Raw genomic sequence first — 13266 nt, forward strand, 5'->3', positions numbered from 1 at the left:
TTTCTGAAGAAGGGTCTGGGCCTGAAACGTCAGCCTTCCTGCTCCTCTGATGCTGCTTGGCCTGCTGTGTTCATCCAGCTCTGCACCTTGTAATCTCAGATTCTCCAGCATCTGCAGTTCCTGCTATCTCTGACTACCATCATTCACAGATGGCCTTCCCCTGCTATTGGACCATCGTGATTCAGGATCCTTCAAACAGCTTTCCACAGAACGGATGGAGGATTAAAATAAAGTATTCCTTTTCACAGTTTATTTGCACAAGTTAAAAATGAAGAATCTGGCGTCTTGATTATTATTTCCTGTGAAAGATAGGCTGTTCACAACCTGACCCTGATAATTTAAACATAAACAGGACACAACAAACAGTTTTGAAATGTCTTTGATCCCTTTCCATTTCTGTGAAATGCAAGGATGATTAGATCAAGAGAAGGTCATAGCAAGGAGGTATTTGGGAATTATGAATGCAATCATGACTTTGAGGGCCTTGTGGTGCAGTGGTACTGTCCCTACCTCTGAGCTAGGTTCAAGTCTCACCTGCCCCAAAGTTTTGTAAAAATGTCTCTGAGCAGGTTGGTTAGAAAATATATCTAATCACAATCTCTGGAGAGAAAGACCTGGTATCCAAAAGGATATTGGAAGTAAGTTGAATGCCATTTTGTGTAAGTCAAGAAAGGTGACTCACCATGAAGGGTCACAATAGTGCTTTCATTATTATTTATTGAATTAAGTTAATTACATCATACAGAGACTTGGTTTGGGGTGGGTGAGGAGGAGTGTAAAGTGGAGTTGAGGGGATAGATCAGTGGTCTTATGAAATGATGGATCAGGGTCCATGCAAGACTGACTTCTTATCTCAATGGAAGTTCCCTCACTGTGAAATAGAAATCTAATGGCTCACAGGAACATTCAGGCTGGGGGGTCAATGGTGTAGTGGTATTATTGTTGGACTGTTAATCCAGAGACCCAGATAATGTTCTGGGGACCCGGGTCCAAATCCCACCATGGCAGATAGGGGAATTTGAATTCAGTAAAATATCTAGAGTTAAGAGTCTAATGATGAGTCATGAATCCATTGCTGATTGTCGGAATAAAACCATCTGGTTCACAAATGTCCTTTAGGGAAGGAAACTGCCATCTTTACCTGGCCTGGCCTACATGTGACTCCAGACCCACAGCAATGTGGTTGACTCTTGACTGCCCTCTGGGCAATTAGGGATGGGCAATAAATGCTGCCTGGTCAGTGACACCCTCATCCCATGAATGAATAAAGAAAAAATCTTATTATATAATTCAAAGTGTTCATGGTCTTTAGTCCCCTCTATCCATGTTGGCACCATGTCCCAATTGGGAATATTGCAATGCTGAGCAACAATCTGCCCACCTGAGATTTAAAGTAAAAAGTAAAATACCACAGATGCTGGAAATCTGAAATAAGAGCAGAAAATGCTGGAGAAACTCAATAGATCTGGCTGCATCTGTGGAGAGAGAAACAGAGTTAATGTTGCGAGTCCAGTGACCCTTCCTCAGTTCTAAAACAAAGAACTGAGGATGCTGCAGAAGTTCTGAAGAAAGGTCATTGGACTCGAAATGTTAACTCTGCTTCTCTCTCCAAAGATGCTGCCAGGCCTTTATATTTTTATTTGAAATTTAACTTGACCTCCAGAAGAAACAACTTGTGTAAAATAGTTCCACACTTCTCCCAGCCTTTGTCTGAAGATGTGTTTCCTAACTTCACATCTGACCTTGATTTGAAGGTCTGGTTGAATTACCCACATCCATTGAAATGTCTTCTGTCCAAGTGCTTGCTCAGTCCCTCTTCTCGAAAATTGACTGAATGTGGCCGTGTGTGAAAGGTACATATGTTCATTCTGGTTACTAGGGGAATGCTGCTGTTGCTGCCTGGGATATCACACATAGATAACGGGGTCAGTGGGAAACAATACCCAGCAAATTATTCAGACTACCATCTGTATGATCAGTGGAGCTGAATATATCGTTGGGTAAGAGATAATCCACAAGGCAGTCATATTCTGAAGAGATGAAGAGGGAATGATGACCAAACGTCACCCTCTCAGACTGTTTACTCAACCAGCTGCTCAGTGACAAAAGTAAGGGTGACAGCCAGAAATTCCTTCTGCCCTTACAGCCCGTCACTGGGAGGATTTTACAGCTTGACACTCTACATTTCATTGTATTATGAATGTGTGGTCATCAAGTTCTGGATTTGGATTCAAACCCAGAGCTTCTGACCCAGGCATAGGGATGGAACCCACTGCAACTGCAAATTCTTCTGGGAGCTTGCTGTGCACATATTAGCTATGAGTTTCCTCCACTGCAAGAGTGACTGCATTTCATCAGCTATAACATGTTTTAGGATGTTCTGAGGTTTTGAAAAGTGCTATATAAATGCAAATTACGACTTTTATTTCTACAGATGGAATTTATTGGCATCAGTCAGCTCTCATTCATTCATCATCTGGGACCTAAGGGCCTGTAAGTGAGAATTAGTCTGTCTTTCAACTAGGTCTTTCAGCATTCTGACAATAAAGCAAATTCAATTCAATTCAAGCTCTGTTACACTTCATGAATCATTATGGAGATAGAGATTTTGAACATTTGGCCTATTGCATGTGTTATGGCAACTTGAACTTCCCACTCCCTTTGCTATCCCCCTCACACAGCCTTTCCTGTAAGATTAATAACATATTTCTTACTCTGGCATCCCAGAAAAACTTGAGCCAGGGTGTCACTAAGATCAAGAATTACACAATCACAGAAATCTTACTGCACAAATGGAGGCAGGAACTGTTTGTTCGCCACCAGTGGTAAAGGCAGATGGCATCCATGTTGGAGACTGCCATAGTCTTGCATTTTATAGCGGGCAGTTCCTCAAAAGGCCAACTAATGTTGAGGTTGGAAAGGGCCATTCAGGGGAAATGATGACCCAGGGCACGCACCTTGGGTAGGCCCCAGAAAAAAGCAGGTTACAAACAGCAAAGCCAGATCAACTGGAACTAGCTTTGACAGCTGTCTATTAACATATACTAGGCTGTTCCAGTTCCCCAAAATAAAGCAGAAACCTTAACCTTTAAGGAGTATAATGGCTCATTAATTGACATCTTGTGCCTTCCCTGTTCATTACACCTACCCGCGCTTTGAAAATTATAAAATGCCTTGAAACAGTAAGAGTCCTGAGCCAATTTCCCTGGCTGCGGTTTTCAAATTGCCTCCCCATCAGGTCCCAAACCCACATCTAGTGAAAATCTAGCTCCTGATCTCAGTAAATGTGACCAAGAAACTGTCAGATTGTCATGAAAACCCAACAACTTCCCTAAAATTCATTTTGGGAAAGAAATTTGCCATCCTTACCACATGTGGACCGATAGCTTACTCCTGACCAACACCAATATGCCTGACTTCTGACTCTCTTCTCTGATGATCGCTCAGTTGCATCAAAAAGGAAGTTTAAGGTGAAGTGGTTTCAAATCATGAAGGGTTTTGATCATGTAGCCAAGACGGGTTAGTAATCAGACTGACAAAGATTTGACATTATTGACAAAAGAAACCAAATAAGATGAATTGTTTTTTATAAAGTGGATTAAGATGCTTTTGGATTTTCGAAGGAAATTGAAGTGATAGTAACTTTCAAAAGAGAAGTGTGGATAATAACATGGCCAGGAAAATTGGCAGGATTGCATGGATGAAGTAGATGATAGTTTTCGGTGTTTCAAAACACTACCATATGCATGATGAACCAAATGGCCTCATTCTGTGTTGTATTATTCTGTGGGTTTCTGACTGAGAAAATTTCAAGGGAGTTCATCAGAGCCTCAGTTCCAGCCCTGCTCTATATCTGTGTTAGCCGTCATTTTCCAATCACCACATATCTTCAAATAGAGCCTCCCAATGGATGACTGTGAGAATACAGACAGACTTGAGTGTGTGTGTGTGAGAGAGATTGTGTTCGTGTGGGAGAAAGTGTGTGTGTGAGAAAATGCATGTGTGTGAAAGAGAGAGAGTGAATGTGTCGGGGAGAGAGTGAGTGTGTCTATGTTGGAGAGAGAGTGTGTGTATGTGAGAAAGTGTATGCGTGTGTGTGTGTATGAGAGATTGAGGGTATGGATGAGTTTGTGTGTGTGTGTGAGAGTGAGACAGACAATGTGAGAGAGTGTATGTGGGAGAGAGTATGTATGTGAGAATGTGTGTGAGAGACTGTGTGAGTATGTTTGCATAAGAATGTGTGTTTGAGTGAGGGAGAGTGTGTGTGTGCGTGTAGGAAAGAGTGTGAGTATGTTTGTGAGAGAGAGAGAGATAATATGTGTGTGTGTGTGTGTGAGAGAGCAAGTATGTGTGTGTGAGCGTTAGTGTGTGTGTGTGAAAGAGAGAGAATGAATGAGGGTGAGAGAGAGATTGAGTGTGTGTGTGAAAGCTGAGGTGAAACTTAGTGATGGTCAGTGACTTCCTGTCGGTCCTGTCAATCTCACTGAGGGGCCGAAACTGCATAGAGAAACAGAGATGATTTGTCTTTGGAAATGGAATCAGATACATAACTTTGGTTGCCAACTCAAATGGACATACAGGATCACCCAATGTCTGCTCTCCAACTGCCTGGCCCACACTGCTGCCATTCGCTGACTGACATGTTCATCTGACACGCAACCAATCAGACCTGATTGGCTACTTCTTAATTTTCAGTTTGTCCTTTCCAATCCCCAATAATTTTACAATTAATAATAAAAGTATTCAAAGAAAATCTGCTAGAAACAATTTCCTTTCAATGCCCCAGTTATTTTCCTTTTCTGCTATTCATTCAGGAGGAGTGAATGTCGCTGACCATCCCTAATTGCTCTGGAAATGAGTGGCTTGCTGAGTGACTAACCAATCAAATCTAACAGGTATAACAGGACCAAACAGAGGAGATATGATTCTGATGGCTGGGGAGTCCGGAAACAAGGGTCACAGTTTAAAAGTACAGGATAAACCACCTAGGTCTGAGACGAGGAGAAATTTCTTCGTCCAGAGTATGGTGAGCCTATGGAATTCTCTACCACAGAAAGCAGTCAAGGACATTACATTGCATAATTTCAAGAAGAAGTTGAATATGGCACTTGGGGCTAAAGGGATCAAAGGATATGGAGTAGGCTATTTAGTTGATCCAAATGAATGGCTTAGCAGACACATAGGGCCGAATGGCCTATTCCTCTCCCTTTTCTCTATTCCTATGTCTGGAGTCACACATAGGCCATTCTAGATAAGGATGGCAGATTCCTTTCGCTAAAGGCCGCTAGTGAATCAAATTATTTTTTATGACAATTGACTGTAGTTACATGTTTTTTGTTTACAATAGACTAGCTTTTAATTCCAGCTTTTTGTTGAATTCAAAATCTCACATCTGCCACAGTGAGATTTGAACCGAATTTCCCAGAACATTAGCCTGGGGCTGTCCCCACACTTTATTTTCAACAGTGTCATTGACATTCACTCCCAATAGCTGGGGAGTCCTTAGCAAACCAGGTGACCAGAGGGGAAACAATGTCCTATCACTAGCTCACAGCTAGTAATTAGAAAAACCAATCAAGTGTTGGATGAATAGACACTTATTAACGAAGAGAGTGAAAGATTATCACTGATAGGTGAGGATCAATGGTCTTACTGAATGGTGGAGCACACTTGAGGGGCTGATGGGCCTACCCCAATCTTCATTCAAAATTAATTCCATCACCCATATCCTAAAAGTAGAAATTGACCCTCTCTTGTGTTAGAGACGTTCCCTTGTTTGTGGGGATCATTGGAAATTAATTAAAATTCCTTCTTGTTTATAGGGAAGGTTATGTGATGAAACGTTCTGGGGGACACAGGATTCCAGGCCTCAACTGTTGCGGGAGAAGTCAAGTCTGTTATCGTTGGTCCAAGAGGTAAGTAACATGGGCATTTGTTAGGGCTTCTGTTAATTAGTGTGTCATCCATAGAGAGAAAGGCAGTGCTCATGATAGCAGCTTCAATCAATGGTCTTGAACAACGCTCACTAGTTCAACAACAATGGCACCTTGCATTTATATAACATCTGTAACACCAGTAAAAATATCCCAAAGCCCTTCATTGAAGTGATTATCAAGCAAAATCGCATTATAATAAGCCACTAAAACCTCAGTTGCTGTGATAGGCCTGAAAGTGGACTGAGACAGAGGAAGGTGGATATGCAAGGAATTCCAGAGCCTTGGACTCAGGCAGCTGAAGGCACAGCTGCCAGTGGTAGAGCATTTCAAATCAGGAATGTGCATGAGGCCAGAAAGGGAAGAGAGCAGAAAAATCAGAGAGGTTTAAGACAGGATGAGGCCACACAGTAATTTGTAACCATGCATGAAAATTCTATTGTTGAAGTGTTGCCGGAGTCCTGTAGGTCAGAGACCACAGGGAGTGGTGGGTGAATGGGATTTGATGCAAGTTAAGAGATGGGTGACAGTGTTTTGGATGAATTGAAGTCAAAGGAGTCTGGAAGGTGGGGGGTATTGGTCAGGAGACTACAGAAATAGATGAAGTGTGGAGGTAGCAAAGAGGCGGATGTGGGTCTCATCAGCAGCTGGGCTTAGGCAGGAGAGGGTGAGCAACAGATACCAGAGTGAGCTCCTTACACTCAATGCGAGTTGTTGTTGCAGTCACCTGTGAGGTCTGTCTCAATCATTTCCTTTTAGAACTATTGAAGCTATGTGCTCCACAGGACATGGAGATGTCGGTAGTTTCTGATCTAAGTACAATTTCTATACTTTGTCCCCGCAGATGGCTGGTAGTGAAAGATTCCTTCCTCCTGTACATGAAACCAGACTCAGGAGCTATTGCCTTTGTTCTACTCGTGGACAAAGAATTCAGCATCAAATTGGGAGCCAAAGACACTGAGACAAAATATGGCATCAGAATCGACAATTTATCCAGGTATGACACAGGCCATCTTCATTTCGTCACACCAACGATGGATCGATGGTCATGGCTCAGAGGGAAGTAACCTTGGCTCAGAGTCAGAAAGGTAATGGGTTCAAACCCCACTCTATTTGAGCATCTACACTAAGCTGACATACTTGGTGCAGTGTTGTGGGAATGCCGCCAATTGGAAGTGCTGTCTTGTGGATGGAATGATAAACTGAGATTCTCGTTGTCTTCTCAGCTGATAGTGGATTGTTTCATGGTCAGAAACCCAGGAACAGCAGGGGAAGCTCTCCCTGTGATCCTGAACCAAAATCACTAGATCCCATTATTATCACACTGCTTTTGGTGGGGTTCTGTGTACAGGTCTTGGTCACCTTACTACAAGAAAGATATTATTGCCCTAGAGGGAGTGCAACAAAAGTTCACCAGCCCGGTTCACTGCAGGCCAATGTAGATTCACTCATTGTAGTGCAACAGGTTGAGTACCAAACTGCAAATCCTTCCAGTACATCCAATGACAGGCAGTAAGAGTGGGAGAAATTCCCAGTCATCTGAGTAATGGAAGGAAATTGGAGATTCTTCCATCTCTGTCCATAGCTTCAGGCTACAAAAGAGAGCTAAAACTTAACCATAACCCACTCCCAGCTGGCAAATTGTGTTTGGTAATGTTCTTGTGACTTGCTTGGGATGCTTTACTTTATTAAAAGATGCTGCGTGAATGCAAGTTGCTGTTGTTGTAGTGGACTTGAATGAAACACTGGACTAAGCCCAGATGGAATAGTATGACGTGTTTGGGCCGCTGCATTTAAATCTCCGAAGACCTAAAGGTTGTCGAGTTGGAATCAACCTTTGGAAGTCACCTCCAGAGATTCGCCCAATGAATCATTATCAGCCTCATGGGATGATGATGGATGTGAGGAGAATATGTAGCCAGCATGCCCTAAAGTAACAATGACACAATCTTCCCTCTTTAATCTACAAGGAATTTCCATTGAACATTCCAGAGAGATAACTGGCCAAAGATTGATAGCTACCAGGGTCAGCCTGACTCGTTCTGTTTGGTATTATGGTTCGGTTCCCAAGGCGATATCAATTTACAGATGCATCATACAAATATTGACAGGAGTAAAGTCAATCATGACACAGGACTGTGTAAATTCATAATTACATTAAGGTCCAATGTGGCAGGATGAATCCAAAAATCGAAAATTTAATCGACAATTGGTTACCTGGAAAGGTCTGTACAGATGGAAGAATGAAGAGGAAATATTTCTAGGAGATTATTGATTGCTTTTTGTTGAATCCAGGAACATTTAATCATAAGTTTTGTTGCTACTGAGAAATCATTAAGTGTGTACAGAGAGCAATTCATATCATTGACACTGCCTCATTAACCCAATTCAGCAGAGTTTTTTTCAGAAAATTTTAATGTATCGTATGACTGCACTTGAGGTAACTGGAGCCAAACAATAAATGGCCCCTCCAGCTTGTTGTAACCCAGTGGTTAAGAATCTCTGAACCGTGGGAAAAGCTGAGAGTTCAAGGATGACAGAAGAAGGTTCAAGCTGACATACTTAAAACAAAACTGAGGGTGGTCTGCTTGGTTGGAAGGTGTGTTGAAGGAGATCTGGACAGATGGAGGGTCAGTACTGAGGGTGGTCCACACAGATGGAGGGTCAGTACTGAGGGTGGTCCACACAGATGGAGGGTCAATACTGAGGGTGGTCCACACAGATGGGGTTCAGTACTGAGGGTGGTCCACAGAGATTGGGGGTCGGTACTGAGGGTGGTCCACACAGATGGGGGGTCGGTACTGAGGGTGTGCCGCGCTGCTGGAGGGTCGGTGCTGTGGGAGTGCCGCGCTGCCGGAGGGTCGGTGCTGTGGGAGTGCCGCGCTGCCGGAGGGTCGGTGCTGTGGGAGTGCCGCACTGTCAGAGGGTTAGTATTGACAGACATTGAAACATTGATTGGATGATGTTCTTTCTGTTCTAATTCAGGACTTTGATCATCAAATGCAACAATTACCGTCATGCTCGCTGGTGGGGTCAAGAGATTGAAGAGTTAATTCAGAAACATGCTAAAGCCTTCCTTGAAGACCAGCGTTTCAAATCCTTTGGAGCCGTGCATGAAAATACACTATGCAAATGGTAACCAATCAGAGAGCACTATACAGGAAACTATATATTTTGATTCCTAAATGTGGCTGTGATGGAAAGTACCAGCACAGCAAGAGTCCATTAAATCTTAAGAGGGAGAACATTTTCAGCTGATCAACCAATATTCCTCTCTGCCCAACCCACACCTTTACACTTCTCTATCCACCACCTCTCGCTCTTGCTCTTTCACCCCCTGACCACTCCACACTGGCTCAGCTTCGCTCCCTGCACTCTCTAATCCTTACCCCTCCGCAAACTACTTACTGCCCCACTGGCTCACCTTACTATCTTTCAAGTCTGAGATATGAAGAGATGCTGCCCAGGATGAAAGCCTTTTAAGCTGTCTTCCCTTTATTCACAGGTATGTCAACGCTAAAGGATACTTTGAAGATTTGGCAGATGCTTTGGAAGATGCAAGAGAGGAAATATTCATCACAGATTGGTGGTACGTAGACCACTGCTTTGACGTAATGTTGGTGATTAAATTACCTTTCCTCTTTTTACTTTGGGTTTTGTCAATGCACCAAAGGCTGGTTCAGTTTGTATTGTTGCACATTGTTAAAAAGCAACCGGGAAATAAACATTGCTGGCTCAGGAGCAGGAAGCCTTCCTTTGTACCTCATGTGCTACTGAGGGCTACTTTAAACCTTCTTCGTAGACCAAACTTTTGTTCACCCAACCTCATAGGAATTAGGAACAGTAATGGCCCCTCAAGCCTGATCTGCCATTCAATAAAATCATGACTGGTTTAATTGTGGCCTCAAATCCCCAATGCTTTGATTTGCTTAATTCTTAAACATTGACCAACCTCTGTCTTGAATGTATGCAACTACTGAGCAACCACAGCTCCAATGGATAGAGAATTCCAAAACTACATAACCGTCTGAGGGAAGAAACTTCTCCTCCTCCAATTCCAAAATGCTGACCCCTGAATATGACCCGTGACTCCCTAGTCTAGACTTTGCATCCTGGGTGAAACAGGCTTTCAACATTGACTCTGACAAATGCTGAACAGTTTCTTAATTACTTTCATATGTGACTTGGTATCTAATTTTCGGTGGTAAACATTCCTGGGAAATGCCATTCTCCAAGTTTGTTAAGTGTACTATAAAAATATTTTTTGTCCTTGTGGATGTTGGCAAAGGATAGGATTGAGTTGGGTGACAAATCTCATTTGCTGTTAACATACTTGTCTCAACATTCCCCAGTGACAGTGAGGTCCCACAGCCCTGCTGACTTCCTGTGGGTTAGTCCTGCAGCAGTGATTAGTTTCAGAACTGAGATGGAATTCTAGTTCTGAAAATTAACTGTTTTAACACTCTTCTGCTCTTTGACATGTGGGTTCCCAGGCTGAGTCCGGAAATCTTTCTCAAGAGGCCCGTGGTGGAAGGGAATTATTGGAGGCTGGACTACGTACTCAAACGCAAAGCTGTGAGTTCTTCTCCAATGTGTCTGTACCTGTGGGTCTTATAGAGCAAATCCACACGCACTGCCTGTGGCTTAGATCGTCTTTAATCATGTTAATCGAGCAAGGGAGGGTGGCTTGCTGACTGCCCTTTACCTTCTCCCTTCTCAAACTCTCCTGTGTCAGGATAATGCCCATAGTGGGGAGTAGATCCTGTGGCCTCAACCTTCTCCATTGGGTGTTGGTCATGCCATTCAGTCAAGAGGTCACTTGCCCAAGCCCCACATCAGAGACTTGAGCCTATTATCCAAGCTGACACTCTTGATGCCTGCACTGAGTGTGTGCTATAGTGTCAGAGGAGCCATTTTTTTCAGGTGGGGCATTAAACCAAAGCTCGCTCTGCCTTCTCAGGTGGATGTATTTCCAGGAAGAGCAGTGATATTCTCCTCCGTGTTCTGGGCAGTATTTATCCCCCAAGCCACCCGAATGTGATTTGTGATTCCATGTGTATTTTGTGATTATTGTCGATAGATGAAGTGATGCTGGTTTGAATTGATTTTTCTCCCTTCCTATCACGGCAGCAACAAGGGGTGAAGATTTTTGTGATTCTCTACAAAGAGGTGGAGCTTGCTCTCGGCATCAACAGTGAATATAGCAAGCGGACACTAATGCATCTTCACCCCAACATTAAGGTGCGTTGCCTTTGTCTTGTGGTGTGAAACAAGCGGTTCAGCATACATCTCCAGATGTTGGTGTTGGAAATGAAAGACACAATGTTTTTCAGTAGTATAACACAGACCATTGAATCTGTCTGGTGCCTGTTGATATATATTCTCCATATCATCCAATCTCTCATCCAATCTGTAAATCCTTCTATTTGTTTCTCCCTCATACATTTATCTAGATTCCCACTTCAATGTATCCCTGCCTCAACTGTTTCCTATGGTCGAGTAGTCCACATTGTCACCACTCTTTGGGTAACAACATTTCTCCTGAATTTCCAATTGGATTTATCAGTGACTGTTCTGAGGAAGGGTCACCGGACCCGAAACGTTAACTCTGTTTTCTCCTCCACATATGCTGCCAGATCTGCTGAGCTTTTCCAGCAACTTTGTTTTTGTTATCAGTGACTGTCTTATCTCTATGGCCCCTTGTTCTGGTCTCCTTCCCACATGGAAATATTTTCTCCATGTTTATCTGATCAATCCTGTTTCTCTATCAGGTCACCCCTCAGTCTTCATTTCTCGAGTGGAAAGAATTCCAACCTGTTCAATCTTTCCTGCTGGTTACAACCTCACAATCTGGGTTGCTTAATGCCTCTGTATCTTTCCAAACCATTTCAAACCCACAACTTCTGCTACTAGAAATATGGCACATTAATGAGGTCCTAAATGTACTTTGGCCAAGTTCTGGAAATGTGCTTCCGCATGTGAAACTCTTCCAAACATTCCCATTATTTCCCACATCAGTTTTGATGAATCTTGAACATTTTGCTAATTGTGCACTGATAGGTGATGAGACACCCAGACCATGTCTCCTCCTCTGTATATCTGTGGGCACACCATGAGAAGATTGTCGTCATTGACCAGTCAGTTGCATTTGTTGGTGGCATTGACTTGGCATACGGAAGGTGGGATGATGATGAGCATCGGCTGACCGATGTGGGCAGTGTCTCACGGAATGTTTGCTCTCAGTCCATTGCGTCCAACAACCAAATGGTAAGAAGAGAGACGACATGTTTTCCTTTACCTATTGTGGGTGTGGCACCAGCTTGTGTGCGTGTGCGCGTGTGTGCGTGTGTGTGTGTGTGTTCACTAATGCCTGGGTGTGTTCTTGTATATCTATGTGCACATGTGACTATCTGTTCATGTGTGATGTGTGTGTGTCTGCGCGTGCATGTGCATGTGCATGTGCACGTACGTGTGCGTGCCTGTGTGTGTGTATGGATTTTTATGACTGGGTGAGGAGGAGTGAATCAACTTCTGTCTTTTTAATTCACATAATTAGCCACAGCAAAAATTTTAAGTACGTAGCTATATCACATTTTAATTAAAATGTAGTTTGCCAGATCAAAATGAATGAGCCAATTATGACGTTTTCTTGAGTGAAGAAAAAATAATTAAATTACTTGTTAAAACCATTCAAAAGAATAAAACACAACATCAAACACACACGCACATGCTAGTATAAAGTTTGTAAAGGGGAGAATATAAAGTAAATCAAGATTTGTCAGTTTAAATAAAAACTCCTAATGTCAATGACGCATTAGGTTTAACCTGAGACCATGATCATTCACTTGATAATTTGTATCCTCAGCAGTGACAAGAATTTCAAATATCTTTGAGTTCTTGGTGGATGGATATCTCTTCAAATACTTTATCACTGGGCATTGTTTCCAAGAGGTCAAGAGAAATAGTGAGGGAGGGAGAGAGAGTCTTCCGGTGCAACTGCTACTAATCCATTTTTTCTCTTTGTGTCCAAAAGCTGCTGTCTGAAATACTGTTCACTTGTGTGTTCCTGGCCTGGTTGCATTGTTTTCTCAAGCTGGATCATCTGGAAATGACTTTCATCCCAATATCTAAAACTTCCAGAAAGTTGTGATTCAAACAGGAAATTCCAATCTGAATTTTATAACAATGTTGATTTTAGCTCAAGAAGGCGTAGAGCTGGTTGAACACAGCAGGCCAAGCAGCTTCATAGGAGCAGGAAGGCTGACGTTTCAGGCCTAGACCCTTCTTCAGAAATGGGGGAGGGGAAGGGGGTTCTGAAATAAATAGGGAGAGA

General features: G+C 42.9%; 1 protein-coding gene across 1 annotated transcript in view; it reads left to right on the forward strand.

The window, feature by feature from the left end:
• The window catches only part of LOC109936146 (phospholipase D1), an 83185-nt gene that overhangs the window by 10231 nt on the left and 59688 nt on the right, over nt 1-13266 (forward strand). The window contains exons 2-9 of the mRNA XM_048604541.1: nt 2397-2493; nt 5823-5915; nt 6778-6930; nt 8919-9068; nt 9439-9522; nt 10427-10508; nt 11064-11174; nt 11994-12200. Coding sequence (XP_048460498.1) covers nt 2397-2493; nt 5823-5915; nt 6778-6930; nt 8919-9068; nt 9439-9522; nt 10427-10508; nt 11064-11174; nt 11994-12200 — 977 coding nt within the window. The remainder of the gene's footprint in view (nt 1-2396; nt 2494-5822; nt 5916-6777; nt 6931-8918; nt 9069-9438; nt 9523-10426; nt 10509-11063; nt 11175-11993; nt 12201-13266) is intronic.

Source organism: Rhincodon typus, chromosome 13 (genome assembly GCF_021869965.1).
Source record: "Rhincodon typus isolate 14 chromosome 13, sRhiTyp1.1, whole genome shotgun sequence".
Lineage (NCBI taxonomy): Eukaryota > Metazoa > Chordata > Chondrichthyes > Orectolobiformes > Rhincodontidae > Rhincodon > Rhincodon typus.